The 18,467-nt window shown below is 34.2% G+C and overlaps 4 protein-coding genes across 4 annotated transcripts; 1 reads left to right on the forward strand and 3 right to left on the reverse strand.

Annotated features, from left to right (window-relative positions):
• Positions 1-1,744: 1,744 nt before the first annotated feature.
• On the reverse strand, positions 1,745-4,865 carry LOC129302291 (uncharacterized protein At2g29880-like). Its single transcript, XM_054941065.1, has 3 exons — positions 4,529-4,865; positions 3,236-3,578; positions 1,745-2,604 (listed from the first exon to the last, which is right to left on the reverse strand). The coding sequence occupies exons 2-3, from the start codon at positions 3,566-3,568 to the stop codon at positions 2,008-2,010; spliced, it is 930 nt and encodes a 309-aa protein (XP_054797040.1). The 5' UTR covers positions 3,569-3,578; positions 4,529-4,865; the 3' UTR covers positions 1,745-2,007.
• On the reverse strand, positions 3,760-4,894 carry LOC129302590 (protein ALP1-like). The gene is made up of 2 exons (XM_054941512.1): positions 4,753-4,894; positions 3,760-4,430 (listed from the first exon to the last, which is right to left on the reverse strand). The coding sequence occupies exons 1-2, from the start codon at positions 4,892-4,894 to the stop codon at positions 3,760-3,762; spliced, it is 813 nt and encodes a 270-aa protein (XP_054797487.1).
• Positions 4,895-7,910: 3,016 nt separating this feature from the next.
• LOC129298604 (uncharacterized) lies at positions 7,911-8,711 on the forward strand. The gene is made up of 2 exons (XM_054937033.1): positions 7,911-8,220; positions 8,319-8,711. Exons 1-2 carry the CDS (start codon positions 8,022-8,024, stop codon positions 8,528-8,530), a joined length of 411 nt encoding a protein of 136 aa, XP_054793008.1. The 5' UTR covers positions 7,911-8,021; the 3' UTR covers positions 8,531-8,711.
• Positions 8,712-13,244: 4,533 nt separating this feature from the next.
• On the reverse strand, positions 13,245-17,799 carry LOC129303829 (protein ROOT PRIMORDIUM DEFECTIVE 1). Its single transcript, XM_054943369.1, is given in 10 exon segments — positions 13,245-13,277; positions 13,559-13,834; positions 13,836-13,874; positions 13,876-13,978; positions 13,981-14,139; positions 14,142-14,285; positions 14,288-14,419; positions 14,422-14,509; positions 14,511-15,017; positions 17,372-17,799. Coding segments are annotated over 8 exon segments (1,023 nt in total). The 5' UTR covers positions 14,733-15,017; positions 17,372-17,799; the 3' UTR covers positions 13,245-13,277; positions 13,559-13,698.
• Positions 17,800-18,467: the final 668 nt, after the last annotated feature.

The following is an 18,467-nucleotide window of genomic DNA, read 5'->3' on the forward strand; positions in this document are numbered from 1 at the left end:
AGCACCAATTAATTCCTTTTGCCTCTGTCTCTCCCTCTCCCTCTAGTCCATTTACAAGTATATAATCCTCTGTGGGTCTTTCTCTTCTTCTCTGCCCTTCATTTCTTCCATGTTTTTGAGCTTAAACTTGCTTCAATGAGATTGATATTTTTGGTGTGTCTTTTGGTCTTGCCTAGATCTTAGGTCCAACAACACAGTATCTGCAAGGAAGAAGACATTCCTTGTCTCTGATTTGATTGAGGGCAAAAAGAAGAGCTCAAGTGAGCATGAAGATGAAAATGTCAACAGGTGTGCAACTCCAAGAGGTGCCGTTTTAGCCATTCATCTTGTAGCGTAATGACTAGAGACTCATCCCTACTGGTTCAAATCCATTACACAACAGGTAGAATAATAGACAAAGACCCATCTTCCTTGTAGCGTAATGACTAGGATCCTGTGTTAGTGCTCTAAAGATTATGTGTCCAGTATCAGTTGACTTCTTCAGAGATTTTTTGCTTCACTTCATTACTCATGCTTCAAACATGAAATATATTTTATCCTCATTTAAGATTGCATGATATAATTCAAGCATGTTTAGGGTGACAGAATTAGAACAAACTGGTACAAAAAATCTACAAAGAAGTCAATTGGGTCTGAGTCATATTCACTATATACTCAGAGACCAAAAGGGAATTTTAGTCGACCAAAGTGGACAGTACAGTATGATCTTCATATTTGTTTCAGGAAGTTGTATTACTTTGCTGTTATATATCAATGTAAATTCTGGAAGAAACTAGCGTGTATTACATTCTTCTTCTAGAGTTGAAAAGACCCCGTAAAAGAAAAATGTGATGGAATATATTTCATAAATATTCACAACAGTTTAAAATCACGATACTCCATATGGTTTAAAATCACAGGATTTTTCATAACAGGATTTCTGCAAATAAACATACAAGATGGAAGCTCGCATTCACTTATATGGTTTAAAATCACAGGAGACACTGAAGAAGAGAAAATATTAAGCAGACTTTTATGGAAAAGAGAAGCGAACTGTGGTTGGAAATGCAGGAAATAAGGAGTGAACCTTCAATTGCTCGGCGAGGCATTCTGTTATAGGAAATGAAGCCTTCAGCAGGTTCATCAACTATCCGTGTCATAGTCATCACAGCCGAAGATGAAGCATTCTCAGTGCATTTCCCTTTCTATTTCAAGAGGGGCACTTGGGGGCGAACAGAAACATCCAAAAAAATCCATCAAGAAGCAAGCTTGTGTTCTGTGGCTAAATTAAATGAGGTGTATGTATATATATAATATAGCATTTAGATTTATTTATGAAGTCTGTAGCTATATGGCTCCAATCTAGTGGTTATATCTCTGATTTGTGGAATTTGCAAGTGTTATATCACAAGTTTTTGTAAATTTTGCAAGTGGTTATAACAGCCATGGATCTTTAAATGTAAGTCTGAACTTGAAGCTATAGTTTCTTTATTTTCCAAGTTTTATGCTGCATCAGTCTCTTCGTCCACCTCATAATTAACATTCAAAAATGAAAATTTCAGTATTGTTATAAAATAAAATCAAATTTTGCAATATTTTGATCAAAACTTCCCCCCTAATTGATAGAATTCCTGATCAAATTCTTTCATTTGATGGCATTTTCATATGGGCAAGGAACCAAGTTGCAACTTTATGATCAAATTAAGCTAGTGTATATATACTTGTATATATACTACTATTATATAAACTTCCAATAGATGCTCTATAAAACATGAAACAAAGGATGTCATTTATCATATCATAATTAATAAGGTCAAGGAAGCAAGATACTCTATATCTTACTTTGAAACAAAATATAGTCAATGGTGCTACTCATATATCCAAGCACCCAAGTAAGATATGCCATATCTTACACAAAAAATTAGACATCTAAACATGACATTACATATAAAGGATCCTCTTGCAACTTTACTAAGGATCACCAAAAAATCGAGATACACCAAAATATCAAGTGACACTAATACTAGCTTATGCTATTATTTCGCGAATCACATCAGCTTTATCCTCTTCAGGCATGGAATAAAAGCCAATTAGCATATTCTCATCACCAATAATCTTCACATATGCCTTGAGACGTTCTTGGTGGGAAAGTCCTTCAACCTTCTTCAACTCAACAAGGAGAGACGACCTCATGCCATCAATACGTTTCTCACGTTCAACTCTATCAAGGTGCATGCCAAAACGCTCAGATGACTCCTTCAACCCATCAGCTAGTGTTTGAACAATCATTTTCATGCCTTCAAGCATGGAAGGTTGAGCTTCAGTGCTGTTTCGCTTCCTCTTTTTCGCTCCGGAAGTTGCATCAGAAGGGGACAGCTCAGTTGGAGAGTTCTCTTGTGGTGAAGTATTGGCATGTGATCCATCCATTTGAGAATCAGTTGGAATGTGCTCAGTAGGAGTATCTTCTACGGGTGAAGTAAACCCATGTTGATCATGAAACTCTTCAACGATATCTTCATACGTTTGAGCATCCTTTCCATTTGCCCTATCCTTCCCAAAGATATTAGATAGCTCATCATAATGGGGGAAAGTCTTGTTTCTCCATTTAGCAGCTTTCTTGTTTACCTGCGACAGAAAAAAACAAATAAACTGCAGAAAGAAACAGCAGAAACTAACAGCCAAAAAACCAGAAAAAATAAATAAATAGCAGAAGTTGAAACAGCAAAAACTGACAGCAAAAAAAACTAGAAAGAACAAATAAGCAGCAGAAACTAACAGCCAAAAAACCAGAAAAAACAAATAAACAGCAGAAATTGAAACAGCAGAAACTGACAGCAAAAAAAACCAGAAAGAACAAATAAGCAGCAGAAAGAAACAGCAGAAACTAACAGCCAAAAAACCAGAAAAAACAAATAAACAGCAGAAATTGAAACAGCAGAAACTGACAGCAAAAAAAACCAGAAAGAACAAATAAGCAGCAGAAAGAAATAGCAGAAACTAACAGCCAAAAAACCAGAAAAAACAAATAAACAGCAGAAATTGAAACAGCAGAAACTGACAGCAAAAAAAACCAGAAAGAACAAATAAGCAGCAGAAAGAAACAGCAGAAACTAACAGCCAAAAAACCAGAAAAAATAAATAAACAGCAAAAATTGAAACAGCAGAAACTGACAGCAAAAAAAACCAGAAAGAACAAATAAGCAGCAGAAAGAAACAGCAGAAACTAACAGCCAAAAAACAGAAAAAACAAATTTACCTTCACATATTCATCCCAAACAGTCTTGGGAGCTGTCACACATTTCTTTTCAGGGTCCCAACCAAAACCAGATAAATTAAGAAGGTCAGAAACCACACCATAGTTAATTTTTAACTTCTTAACTCTTGACTGAATATGGGGATGGGCTTTAATACCACTTCCAGGTATCAAACCATCAAGCATGTCCTTCAAAGTGTTTAAGACACGTGGCCTTAAACCATTGTCAGATACAAGTTCTCCCTTATCATGTAGCACCATCATGGATTGAATTAATAATTCATCCTCTTCGGGTGTCCACATGTGCTTGTCTGATTTTCCAGACCTACTTGACATGTTTGTTCAGCTAGAAGAAGAAAATGTTAGAACTTGAGAAGAGGTTAAATAACAATAAGACAATATGACAATATATTATTATTAAGGACATAACAATAATACATGTTCTATCATACCATACACCACACTCAAAGAAACAAAGAAAATTAACATATTCAAACAAACAATAATGTTTAAATGAAATAACTAATTCATCTAGATATCCTATTAGAAGAAAAAGTGGTGAACATTTCATTAGCAAGAGTATCCCTAAAGGTAGCCCATTCATCAGAAGCATCCATGTTTTGAATTGGGGTGTTTTCCATCCCGTCCATATCAACACCCATTTCTGGAACTTCATTTTCAAGTGGATCTACACCTTCTTGACGAATTAAGTTGTGTAGGAGGCAACAAGCAATTATAACTCGGTTATGTGTTCGAATGGGATAAAAAGATGCGCTTCTTAGTATAGCCCACCTTAATTTCAAAATACCAAAACACCGCTCAATTACATTTCGTGCAGAAGAGTGTCTCATATTAAAGCACTCTTGTGCACTTCTAGGATGTCGCCCTTCTCTCCATTCACTTAAGTGGTATCTTTGCCCTCTATACGGTGCAAGAAATCCCTTACAGTTGGTGTACCCAGCATCAACCAAGTAATAGTGACCTTGTGGAACCCTCAAGCCATTCCTTCTACTTATGGCATCACGAAGAACCCGTCCATCTGCTGCGGACCCTTCCCACCCAGGCAAAACATATATAAAGAAACCATCTTGTGAGCAAACACCCAACACATTTGTAGTTATCTCTCCTTTCCTATTCCGGTATCTTGCCTTGTCAAGAGAAGGAACTCTTAACTTGATGTGAGTTCCATCCAAGGCGCCTAAACAATTTTATAAAATAGAAAAGTAAAAAAAAGTTAATACAAATTGTTCACACAACTTTCAAAAATAATGATAAATACATAACATATATATTTACCTTAAACCACTTCCACCTTTCGTCGCTAGAGTCATCAGCCACTGGCTCTGGTTTCTTCAACAACATATCTCCAAGTCTCATCATACTAGTAAGTACTGAGTTGAAATGCCTACTAATAGTTTCTCCCGATCTACCAAAGTTATGTTGTATTACTCTATTCTTCACATGATGTGCTAGTATGTGTAAAAACATGGCAACTTGTTCATCTACAAGCATGTTCTTACTAGGTTTAAGACCACCCACATCCGTTAGCATAGAACACAACTTATCAAATGTTGATCTATGCATTCTAAGTAAGTTGTAACAGGCTACATCACTGCTAGACATCATTCTCTTTAGGTAAGATCTCTTAGCAATAAAATCCATTTTGTAAGGTATATGTCTGATTCTTCGTCTCCTTAGTATGATAGTCATCAGGTATGGTTAATTATTATTATAAACATAAATTGATTTTTCAACTTTAAAACTGTCTTCACATTAACATAATTATAATTATAGATTTTTTTTAAGTAGAAGAGGTGATGTGTGTGTCCAATAGGTCAAATAGATAATAAGTTATTAACAAATTGGTTAAAATATTGGAAAATTAAGCAGACAGATATTGTTTGATTGATTCAGAGCTGCTTCTTTTTTGTTGCTTCAAAATGCCGTTAAACAATATTTAATACAAAGCTAAACAATATTTGATGCTGCTGAAAATGATAAGTAATGAAGCTGTTGAAAATGATAACACTTTTATATTGCACAGCAATTCATCTATTACAATTACAAAGCTAAACAAGATTTGATGCTCTGAAAATTTAATCTCAGCTTCAAAAACTACAAAATAGAAAATAGTATCCTAAACTAGTAATACGAAGAGGAAAGGAAAAGACACTGAACCCACAGTTGAATTTATGCCTAAGTAAATGAAGAGAATGCCTATTGATTTCTTGACGTATAGACTAAAGAAAATGAGATTGAGGTTTCCTGAACCCACAGTAGGTATGTACGCAATATCTGCCTCTCATATACATTTTGTATTATTTCTTATGCAATCGGTTCTGTTTTCTTGACAGATGTAATAGGATTCTTGAAAGGGTTTGGCTCTTACAATTTCAAAAAATTTTAAAGATTATGCAGATAAAAACCTACAAACAATCATTTGTGAAGGAGAGGACGGAGCAACAGTACCTGAAGGAAAAGGAAAAGCCAAATACAAAGAAGATGGAAGAAGAATATCGACGAAGGGGGAGGACGGAGCAACAGTACCTGAAGGAAAAGGAAAAGCCAAATACAAAGAAGATGGAAGAAGAATATCGACGAAGGGGGAGGACGGAGCAACAGTACCTGAAGGAAAAGGAAAAGCCAAATACAAAGAAGATGGAAGAAGAATATCGACGAAGGGGGAGGACGGAGCAACAGTACCTGAAGGAAAAGGAAAAGCCAAATACAAAGAAGATGGAAGAAGAATATCGACGAAGGGGGAGGACGGAGCAACAGTACCTGAAGGAGCGATGAAGGAGATGGCAACAGGGCAGATCGATGGACGATGGACGAGTCTCTTGCGGCGCCGATGGAGATGCGTTCGACTTGAGGTTACCTGCAATGCTGATGACTTTTATCAGGGCAAAACTCAACAGGGGCACTATTGTCAAAAAATATTATAACCATGGATAATATTGTCATAAAATATTATAAACCCAGGTTTAATTTTTCAGTACCAGGTAGGAGATGGGTTTGTGTAATCCCACCTAAGTGGGTTTCAGCAAACCCAAATAAGAGCCAATGCTTTATACCAAACACATTAAATTGGGCCTTATTCAATGCCAATGCCAAACCCAACCCTTCAATGCTGCATACCAAACATGGCCATAGGGTGTCTTAATAATGCCTACCATCTATGCTTAATTTTTTTTAAAAATAAATCTGACACATAGCTCGGCTTGATACAAACCGAGTTATGTGTCAGAATTTTTTTTTGAAAACTCGGTTTTATGGATACCAATTTGTAAATTTGTAATATTTGGATAAATATTTTAAAAAGTATAGTATTGGGTTTTTTTTATAGCATCTGGATAAAAATTAAAAATATTTTATATTTTTAAACATTTAACTTTTAAAAAATACTTTATATTTTTGAATCGAAGAAGTATTTATTGTAAAATATTTAATCGAAATAAATATAAAAAATATGATTAATTTAAAAATAGATAATTATTTTATTAGAAAGTAAAATTTAATTAAAAATTTTTTATATCAAAAAGAGGAGTAACTAATTAGTACTTAGGCCACATGCACCCAATCTCATGAAGAAAATTATGAAATTAAATTAATTACTCTTTCTATTTAAAAATATAAAATATTTTTACTGAATTATACTTTATATAAATTAGTTAATTATTTTTAAGTTAATACAATATTTTAAATTTATCTTTATTAATAAGTTATCTCACTTCAAAATAAAATGTCAAGTAATTTATTTATTAAAAATTATTTTTAAAAAATCATTAACTATATATTAACAAAAATCAAAAATATTTTATCATAAAAAATATTTTATATATTTTTGTTAAGAATTATTTTAAATTCTCTTTATAAATTATTTCTACCAACTTTATTCAATATTAATATAAAAAATAAAAAAATAAAATTATATAAAATATTAAATATATTTTTATATAATAAATTTTAAAAGTAATGTATTATTAATTTTTTATAAAAATAATTTTTAAAATATTTTTTAATATTACTCAAAAAAGTTGTATCGTCATTTAAAAATAAAAAAATGATAATATAATATTTTTAAAATTTATAAATGATAATTTAATTTCTTGAAATGTTATAATTTTTTTAAAAATTTTTCTATCATTAATAAATTTTATAAATTTTGTAATTTGTTGTTGCATTTGTACAAATATAAAAAAAAAATTATAAATATTTAAACAAAACTTATGAATCATTTATTTTAATAAAAATAATTTAATAATTTATATAAATTTATTAATAACAAAAAAATTTAAAAAAATTTTAAAAAAAATTATAACATTTTAAAAATTAAATTATTATTTATATATTTTAAAAAAATTTGATGATTATTTTTTTAAAAGAAATAAAATTAAATAAATATTTTAAAATGTATGTTGTGAAATTGGAGAGAAAATAATTTTATGGAAAACATTTCAAGCAATTAAAATCTTCCCGTTATTTCTGAATTCTGACAAAACACGCGGTCCAAGAGCAGAGCAGGGAAATACGGGTCCTTGGTAAGGCCACCATGATACACAATGCCCTGCTTTTTGGCCGCTTTACATCATATCAACCATCAAATCAACGAACCCAATAAACACACAAATAGCCAAATAGGCACTACCTTCATTAAAATAACCTCAAAAGTATCACTAATCCAGGCCAGAGACAATTCTCCTCCTTCCAAAAATCCCAAGCTGTCTGTCCCCATCATTGTTAATGCCCATGCTTTCCACCTTTTTCCCTCCTTCCTTCCGTCATCCCTATGTTCTTCTCTCCAGTCACTGTCAGAGACAAAGCCATGGAGCAGCAGGCCAGAGAAGAGCTTGGAATGCTTGAATCCCTCTACCCAGATCGCTTCCAGTATTTGAAGCTCGAGCTCCAGTCCTTCATTTCTCAACCTCATCATCATCATCACCATCACCATCACCTCTCCTTCCACTCTTCCATGGCTGACACTCAAGGTTTTTCTCTCCGCTCCTCTGCTTTGCTTTTATTCTTTTGTTCCCCCTATGTCCTGTCCGTCTTAGCACTGTCGAGTGTGGTGGTTTCTGTGAAGCAGAATCGAGCAGCTTGAATCAGAGGAAGAGGAAGAAGATGAGTCCTAGTGCTGATGAAGATTCTGACCATTGTTACAGAACTGAGAATTGCTCTGGCAGGTTTGTGAAGAAGAAGAAGAAGAATAAAGATAAGGTGGATTTATTGCTGGAGAGAGCAGAGGCCTGTCTGAGGAAAATACGACAGTTTAAGGCATCCTTACTATGTAACTCGTGAAAGTAGCTTAAATGTTTGTGTGGCGTATGTAATGATGGAAATGTAAACGTAAATGCAAGCCCAGGTTTAGCAAGCTGCGAATCTGCTCTAATAGGTTGGTTCAGCCTCAGTGATTCTTGTTTTGGTTGGGGTTGTTCATCTTCGTTTTGGAAATTGTAATGGCACAAGGGGCTTCTCCAGAGATACTGTTAATGGCTCCAAAAAGGTTACTGTATGACAACACAAACTAGTTAAGTTTTCTGGGATCAAATTCCTGTGCGATGCAGACTTTACTGATAGATTATTCATGGTGTTGTTTGGTATAAGGTATTACATTTTAAAAGATTGAAAATGGGATTGGGAGTGCGAATAATTTTTAAAAATCTTGTTTGAGATTGGGATTAAAAAAAATGAGATTGAGAGTAAACCAAAAAAATTGCAAAAGAGACCTAAATGCCGTCATCTCTTTCCTTCCACCTTTCCACCTTCATCTCATGCTTCACTTTTATTTCAAGGAAACCCAAAAAGCCCAAAAAATTCAACTTCGAAATCATCGCTTCTAACTCGGTCAGAAGCACTAAAGTCAAAAATCAATAAATTTGTTTTCAAGAATCAATCGCCCGTGCTCAAGAAGCTAGCAATGAAGGAATCAGAGAACAAGCGATCTGCATCTAAAGGGATGGAGATGGTGATGCGGCAAGAATGATGGAGATTGCAACAAATCCAAGCCCACGACGACGATGAAGAACCCAGAGGTCGCAAGTGACCGACGAGGTCGCTAGCGGCAACAGTAACGATTTTGGTGCAGAAGTTCGACCTTGACGACGAAACTCAAGTTCAACCACGACGACGATGGGACCTCTCTTGGGTATTATAGGGTTGTCGATTCTAAACAAGAACATTTTGGTCTTGAAAAAAAAAAAAAAAATCAATCCCAACAGTTGTTTTTGCATTGCTGAGGGGGATGGGTGAGTGATTTTGTGTTATCTCACATAACATGAGATTGGGATTGTCATTGACTTTATCAATGATGCACACTAAACATAATAAGTTAGGTTTATTCAATCTCAATCTCATTCTCATCTTTTTAATGCTTCTTACCAAATAAGGTCTATAGGTATTTTATAAACACTCTTTTTAAGTTTGGAGGAATGTTCTAATACTTAAAAGAATTTTTTGGCATAAAAAAAACAAAAGGTTTTAATATGTATCTTGACGGTTATTTTCTTTGAATCTTTATATCTCATTATTCATCAACTTTTCTATATTTATTCATACCTCTTTTGGCCAATCTGCTAAGTGCTAATAGGTTATTGACTTATTGTAATGATTCGTAACGGTTTTTGATTTTGTATGGGCATTATAGTAACAACAAAAAGGACTCTTATATTGTTAGAGTTGGTATATACATGTATTTGAAGTTTTAATGGTGAAGTTTTTTAAAAATTAGACCTCCGATAGTATGATTGAAGATTTTTTTTTTTGAAGGAATTGGAATTGCAATTGAAGATGAAATATAATTGTATTAGAAAAGATATGTTTGATATACACATGAAAATCAGATATATTTTTTATTTGATAGTAATATTTATAACATCAAATTACTATAAATCATTTATCGAATACCAAAAAAAAACATCACTAGAACTTAGAATCATTGACCAACATTGTGTTTCTCCATTGCTGGCAATGACTATATCACTATCACTGTCCGGACCTCAACCAAACTCACAAATCAAATCCCAAAAAATCAAAACAATGACCATATCACTATCATTGTCCGGACCTCAACCGAACTCACAAATCAAATCCTAAAAAATCAAAAGAACCTGACCAATAATTAGATACCAAAAACAGAAATCCCCTCCTTGTCTGGTTCCATTTTTGCCTCTTGTAGTTCATCACATCTCATTACCTTATCCATGCTTCATGATGTCCAACAACATGCAATTTAAAAGGATTCGAGAAGAGGAATAGCAGTGAAAAGAGATGGCAACAACAACCCACCTATTGTCGACAACAAGCACCAAGATCCCAAAATTGCGAATTGATGAAGCAAGGGACCTCATTAGGATGACAAAGCGTAGATAGAGACTGAGATGAAGAAGAAAAGGAAGAAGAGGAGACGGTAGCATGATCAAGGTTGAAGAGAGAAATCATTGTCATCATACTAGATGTTGAAGCACCACCATCATCAAGGCCGTTTCGTGGGAAGGCAATGCTACAATAAAGATGAAGTGGAAAAGGAGAAGGCATTGAGTTCCGCAACGATGAATTCTAAGGAATCCAATTGATTCTAGCCTTTTTGTTAGAGTTGGATTCCTTGAAAATTACAATTCTTGTCTCCCAAAAAACTTAGATCTATATTTTCTTTCTTATACCAAACAAGATCTTAAAGAGTCTTTGGAGTTTTTTTTTTAATAAAATGAATTAATATATTAAAAAAACGTTAAAGTACAATAATTCATGAGTGAAAAGGTTTGAAAAGTAAAAGTTAGTTAAACATTCGTGATTGAAAACTAACAAGAAGAAACATACCTTAATAAGCTATGGGGGTCAAAAATTAACGTTGATAAGCCATATCCAAGCTTTTGAACTATTATTTCTTGTAGCAAACAAATTGAAGTTTGACTCTGCTATTAGATGACAAAAATGTCCCAAAGTAACCCAAAGAAGAGTACAACGTAGAGGCTCTAGGGAGACATTGGTGTCGGAGTTCAAGCAGATCTCCATTTCAACGCATGATTTCATTCTGATCCAGATAGATGATGCAAGATGCATGTAAAGAGTAATCCCAAATTAGATTTTGTTTTTTCAAAATATTTTCCAATTTAGAAAATTTTGTGCAAGAATAGTTTGGATTTGTCCAAACTAGCATATCATTCTGATTTCTTGGAGATTTATCTAAGGTCAACACTTTCACAGTTTGCTTGATCATTCCAATAATGAATCTCAGTCAAGAAGAAAAATTCGTGATGAAATTCTGAGATTATACTGTAAAGGAGTTAGAGAGAGACCCTTGTGATGAACCAAGTTTCTTTTCATTCAAATCAGATTTAACAAGGTCACAATTCCTTTGATCAGATCAATGTTTCCTTCTGAATATAACTTCGAAAGAACCAATGATATCCATCTAGTTCGACCAAAATCAGCTATGGAAGAAGAATGAATGTAAAGAGCTCCAAACCAAACTACTTTAGTGAAAGGACAATTACAAAAGAGATGCCTCAGAGACTTCGCTTTTTGACAACCAAAAGGGCAAAGAACTTTTACATGATGATTATTGAGTCTTTAGAATTAAATACATCTATTTTTTTTCCACCAAAAAGTTTATTAAAAAAGTAACCAGGGGAAAACCCTTTTCTAAATTAAATTCGTACAAGGTAACAATTATTTTAAAAATTAAATTCTTAAAGAATTGAGACGATTATATATTTATATATATATATAATCTTATGAATTTGAGATATTCTTATAATCATTGGTTGCAATTTATGCTCTTTGCTTCTTTTAAGAAACAACCAGTGTACACTAATCCACTATCATCTTCCACAAACAATTCTCCACTCTCCACTGGGTTCAGCTCAGATTCTACCTAGCCTCATGACATTCACTCCATATCGTCAAATTCAAAGAAGGAAATTTCCTGTTACAACAAGAAAACAACAATCTCCACAGTAATCATATGGAATGATCCCCAGTAAATTATATTGGTATGAGGTCAAACCTGATGCATGATTGCCTGGTGGACAAAATACTCAATAATCTACTACTTCAAAATTGTCGTCTCCTCAAATGGGAAATGGAAGAGCCATAATTAAGATGCATGCATTCTTAGTAACTGCTTCAATCAAATATTTACAAATATCAAACACTCCCACCATAATTAAGATGCATGCATTCTTAGTAACTGCTTCAATCAAATATTTACAAAATATAAAACACTCCAAAAATTGGTGTTGAATACACTATACTAGTAATGGAATTTGGAAACAAAAGAATCAATACTACAATTGCAACAATAAAAAACTTTATCCCACTAGGTGAGATTTGCTATATGAATTGTACAATATCATTATACTCCATCATTAACAAATTGTTAAAAATATATTAAAATAAAAGGTCTTGATTAACAACTTCTATAAATTCTCTTTAACCTTCTTTAATGGGGTTCAAAAATTATCTGAGGTCTCAAAGAGGGTCATGTTATAGAAATCAAAGCTAAACCTTAAATACCAAACCCTATATTAAAACACACACAAAAAATAAAATTTAAACACTAATGAAAACATCTTTTTAATTTATAAAACAATTAAGAAAGCTCTTTTTGAAGCTAGATTGATATAAATTTTCAAAGCAAACTTTGTTTTATATTTAAAAAAGAATTAAATCTATTGACAACTATTTTTCATGATAGTTTTTGGCACAAAAATAAAACAAGGACATATATAAATAATCTCCACTATTGCCCCCTTGGCGCACTAGTTAGTATCTGCCTTGACATGGTCCTAAGTAAAAAGGACGCTAGAGGTGGAGTAAAAACAATTTTTTTTTAATCTTATATTGCTAACTTGATAAGCATAAAGGACATGTGCAGATCGCAGTATCCTCTGAATTGGAGATTCTTGCCACTGCCATGAATGAGTACATGATGGTTCACCAATGTACAATAAATGTTATGTCCGAGCTCTCTTCCTCTGGAACATTTCTTGAACTAATATGATAGCCCCACTCCAGAGAAGTCTTCCCTTTGATCGCCATCCAAGAGCTGCCACAATATTGAAAATCAGAGGGACAAAAAGAATCGGAACTATCGCATCATATTTCATCTCTGCTGAAAAGGTTCCATGCGAGTAGATGGTGTATAGAATTCTGCATCCTTTTAAAGTCCTAAACAGATAATTAAAATAACATATCATCAGGTATCCAACATCTCCCTAAGGTGCATTTGTTTATAACTTGTCCAGAAAATTTGAGACCGAAGTTGTCATCTTTGCGTATGCGGATACCAACCTGTTAATAGGTAGAGTTGTTCATATAATAATTTACCTTGTAGCAGCAGCAGGACGAACATAAACATGAAAGGAAGTCAAGTGACATGGCAAATAGAACATGGTTCTTGTTTCAAGTGTCATTAAAGCTCCGGTCAAGGTGATTATGAGTCTTGTCTTTCTTCTTCATTTTCGTTGCTACTGCTTTGATCCTGGTACTGGAATAACAGCAGGTAGACCCCTACGCCCTAAAACAACAAGATCAAGAAGCCTTCTCCTTGCCTCATATATGGGATTTGGTTCAACCAAACACCCTCTCTCATAAGCTTCCTCAGAATACAGTGTGCCGTTTTCCCTTAGTTGACAATAGAATATCCCGGGTGATCCAGGAACAAAATCCCTTAGTTCAAGTCAATCCAAACCATTTTCTTGAACTGGCTCATCTTCTCTACTTCAATCATCTTCTCCACTGTCAAATAAGAAATTCATGAACGATTGAGGACAGCTCGTTTTCTGAAGCCATCATTCCAGACAAACTGAACTGCATTTCCATTCGATTCGATCAAGCTTGCATCTTCTTTGCAGCATCAACAACCCTCCAATTCTCAACAGCTGCTGTAAATTGTTGTCAGGAAGCACATCAACCAGTTTCAGTAAATGAGTATTTGGTTCATCAGCATCGCACAGTTGGAAAAGATAAGGATTTTGAGAAATTACTGAGTCCTCAAAATCATCAGGAAGCCCAAGTTCCCGCCAAACCTTGAAAATAGCACGAAGAGGTACCATTTTGATGCAGACATGAACAGTATCCGGACCAACCTATCAACAACATTGGGTATTGAAGCATTGATGGCCATTGCTTCCTGACAGGAAATTTCAAGAGCAGCATCGGTTAATTTGCAAAATGGTTGGGACTTACTTGTTCATAAAAAATGTGGAAAATATGAGGGGTACTTGCGGAGAGAAATGCCATGGCACCCCGATTTAGATGGAGCTTTTGGGAGAGTCTGGGAGAGAAATTCAACTGAGACAGACTGCTTCCTTGGGTTTGCAAGGATAAGATCCTGAATTGCAATGACTTTGAGAAGGTTCTTGTACTTGTCCATCAGCTTCTCAAACGTGGGGTCTCTGGCTCTAGAAGCTACATACTGGGAAGATGTCACTTTTGATCGAACACACATAAAATGACAGGCCGGGTGTTTCCTTAGAAATTTCACCAGGTAGGTCACCATTTCACTACACAATCAAAGAACCCTTTCCTCTCTCTCCCTTCCTCCTGAATTAAAATTAAATGACAGTATTCAAGATTTCCTCTCCCCACATCATCTTTTTTCCCACACATTAACATACCCCTCAAAACAATCATCTACAACATATCCAGAACCTTCTGGAATTGCCCACTTGCCATAGAATTGCCGCTTAAATAAATCATAGGGGCACTTGTCACACACCCAACAATTCAATTCAAATTATCCTCTGTCCGTCTATCTATCATTATCAGCCATCAACGAAAGCCCCTACAACAAAAACCCTATAAGCCACAAAATCAAATATAAGCTACTAAACAAAATACTAATAAAACTACTGACTTTACCCTGCTCAAAAAACAAATCCGCTGTAAATTTAAATTTAACCAGAATATTCAAATTTTCCTCCTGCTAAGTGATTGTTATTATTTTTCCCCACATGTGCTTCAGATCAATAATCCCATACACATCCAAAATCCCACTTGCAATAAAATTTAAATGATAAACCAGCACTATATATATGTCAGACACCACTTAGCACATGTGCACAGATAAACTTTTTTCCACTCTCTATTCATCAGATACCCACAACCTCCGGCTAAACTTTTTTAAAGTTTGTGTTGCAGATCTTAGGCTTAGCATAACAAATAATGAAGCACACAAAATGTGATCTAATAAAAATTATTTATTCTGGAAAGGAAACATGCAAGCTGTGAGTGAAGGTTCTATATAAATGGAATATGACAAAAACAATGCCTCCTCATGAACCATATGGCATCAGAATGGTATTACTTGATGAAGAGGTACTCTCCATACCTATTGCTTTCGCTATGAACTCTTCACCCACATCCACTACTCCATGCTAAGCTTTACATATACAAACCCATCTGTCATATATAAATCTACTTATATTTCACAAAGTAACAAAATCCAGTCAAACATTTCCTCAAAAATTTTTCCCCACATGTGCTTCAGATCAATAATCCGCATACACATCCAAAATCCCACTTGCAAAAAATTTAAATGATAAACCAGCACTATATTATGTCAGACACCACTTAGCACATGTGCACAGATAAACTTTTTTCCACTCTCTATTCATCAGATACCCACAACCTCCGGCTAAACTTTTTTAAGTTTGTGTTGCAGATCTTAGGCTTAGCATAACAAATAATGAAGCACACAAAATGTGATCTAATAAAAATTATTTATTCTGGAAAGGAAACATGCAAGCTGTGAGTGAAGGTTCTATATAAATGGAATATGACAAAAACAATGCCTCCTCATGAACCATATGGCATCAGAATGGTATTACTTGATGAAGAGGTACTCTCCATACCTATTGCTTTCGCTATGAACTCTTCACCCCATCCACTACTCCATGCTAAGCTTTACATATACAAACCCATCTGTCATATATAAATCTACTTATATTTCACAAAGTAACAAAATCCAGTCAAACATTTCCTCAAAAGGATTTGATGGAGAAATTTGAGCAGTCTTTGACTGAAGAAAGCTACTATATAAAATCCAAATTTTTAGTGTCTCCCAGCTCTGCATCAAGTTCAATTAGCTGTCATTTAACCCTACGTTACTTATGCTCTTTGACTTCATTGTTCCCTTTCATTTCATCCTAGCAAACAATTGTCATATCTGCAACCTTGGAGAAATTCAAGACCAGATACAGGTGGGTATATAACAGCTGTAAACAGTGTTCATCAAAGCAACAATGATGGAAATGCCTTGCAGAAATGCAACAAAAATGTGGAGAAGACCCAACCAAAGTAAGCCAGCAAAATAAACTCTTGCTCTCTCTATTGGATTCAAACTTATCATGTTTCATTTATACAAACAAATCTAGCATGCAGGATAAAGATTCATTATGATGTCCAGGACCACATTGGATCCACATATGTTGTCTTTTTTGATGCACTAGCCAGAGAATTCCTTAAAGCCACTGCTGCAGAACTCATTCAGGAATTCAATGAGGTCTATTTGGCTTAGCATACACAATAGCACCCAGATATTCTCTAACAATGCCATACATAATTATGTTTATCTTTGTATCATTTATAATTGACTTTCAATTATAACTACAACAATTTATTTGATAGTAACTTCTATCTACAAGAAGAAATATCCTACTGTTTCCCACATAAACTTGATGAGTTAGCTGGCAAGAAACTAATCATGAAGCTGAAATACAATTATTACAATAAATCCGTGAAAAAAACTACCAATGAACCAGCATGCAGCAACACCAATGGCAAACGCATGGTGGAACTCTCTTCCAACAAACAACAACAACAATGATCACAAAGAAGCAAAGAGCAACTTAACTCTATAACGTAATCAAACACATCACATCAGTATCCCCAGCACATAGGTTATTGTGTAAAAATAACTTTTCTTCAGGGAAAGAGAGAACGAGTAAAATCACAACAATACCTATCAATACATAAAATACATGAATATCACATCAAAATTAGTTCTGATACAAATCAAACCGTATAACTAATCACTTTCAGCATTTGAGATGAGTGACTGAGAATGAGCCAGAACGAGAACGAGAAGAGGATGAACGAAAGAAACAACAAAAAAAAAAATAGAGTTATGTGACCTACCGCCTGCTGAGTTGAGGGAGACGGACAAAGAGCAAAGAGAAGACACCGAGGAAGAAATGCTGTTAATGAACAAAGAGAGGGAGACCAGCGAGACGAATGGAGAGTGAACGCTAAGGTCTTGAGAAGTGAGGAGACCGGATCGAGAACGACGGACTCAGAATGAAAGTCAAACTACGATGGGCGGAGAGGGAAAGTAGAAGTGGAGAGTCGGTAATTGAACAGGAGATGAGACAGCTAGAGAGCTGCGAGGAAGAAGCCGAGTGGGCGTGAGGCGGGGAGAGGCAGCGGCGCCGGCGATGGAGTGAGGGTAAGGGAGGGAGAAAGGGAGTCACCGAGGCCGCGAGCTACTGGGGAACGAGTGCCACGAGAGCCGCTCTGCTGAAGAAGAGGACGAGAACACGATTGGCAGTCTCCTGAAGTGAATATTGAATCCGATCCGTAAAGAAAAGGCTTCTAGATTCCGGTGACATGAGGTAAAATAAAATAAAACAAATATAAGAGTTATTTAAAATTATTTTTATTTTATTATTTTAAAAATTAGTATTTTATAAAATATATTTTAAAAATAAAAATAATAAATAATCACAGAATAAATAAAAGTTATTTTTTTTTTTTTATTTTTCAGAACAATATTTTATTTTTTTTTTTAAAACACTTTTAAAACATGTTATTAAATTTTTTTTTATTCTTTTATTTTAAAAAATAAAAAACTGTTTTTAAAACAGATTTTTAATAAACCCTAACTAACTTGCTTTTCTGTTTTTTTTTTTACCAATTTTCTTTTACCATTTAACATTTAAAAAAAAAGTGAGGGTTTTTGTTTGCCACATGTATTTCGGAACAATCCGTTGGAATCACCATTAGGCCTTAAATTAAGGGTAAATGAGCGTATTTATCTTTAAAATATTAAATGAAGCATCTAACACTTTAATTATTGATCAAGATAATTTTATTTTTAAATTAATTAAAATAAAGCATTTTTATTCTTACTGTCAAATTTCTAACGTAAACTGTTAAAAAATGCTAATTGAAACCCCAACGTTAATTATTAAAAATTTAATGGTAAGGTTAAAAATGCTTTGTTTCAATTACTTTA

This window comes from Prosopis cineraria, unplaced genomic scaffold, assembly GCF_029017545.1.
Source record: "Prosopis cineraria cultivar Desert tree isolate PC_DT_omini unplaced genomic scaffold, ASM2901754v1 PC2, whole genome shotgun sequence".
NCBI lineage: Eukaryota > Viridiplantae > Streptophyta > Magnoliopsida > Fabales > Fabaceae > Prosopis > Prosopis cineraria.

Bases quoted from the DNA above. Each gene is read 5' to 3' on its own strand.
- LOC129302291 (XM_054941065.1), bottom strand. From the start codon at position 3,568: ATGTCAAGTAGGTCTGGAAAATCAGACAAGCACATGTGGACACCCGAA. The intron at 2,605-3,235 runs GTAAATTTGTTT...TTTCTGTCGCAG, and splicing joins TTTGGGATGAATATGTGAAG to GTAAACAAGAAAGCTGCTAA.
- LOC129302590 (XM_054941512.1), bottom strand. From the start codon at position 4,894: ATGGATTTTATTGCTAAGAGATCTTACCTAAAGAGAATGATGTCTAGC. The intron at 4,431-4,752 runs GTAAGAACATGC...AAAATTGTTTAG, and splicing joins TGTGGGTGGTCTTAAACCTA to GCGCCTTGGATGGAACTCAC.
- LOC129298604 (XM_054937033.1), top strand. From the start codon at position 8,022: ATGTTCTTCTCTCCAGTCACTGTCAGAGACAAAGCCATGGAGCAGCAG. The intron at 8,221-8,318 runs GTTTTTCTCTCC...TCTGTGAAGCAG, and splicing joins TTCCATGGCTGACACTCAAG to AATCGAGCAGCTTGAATCAG.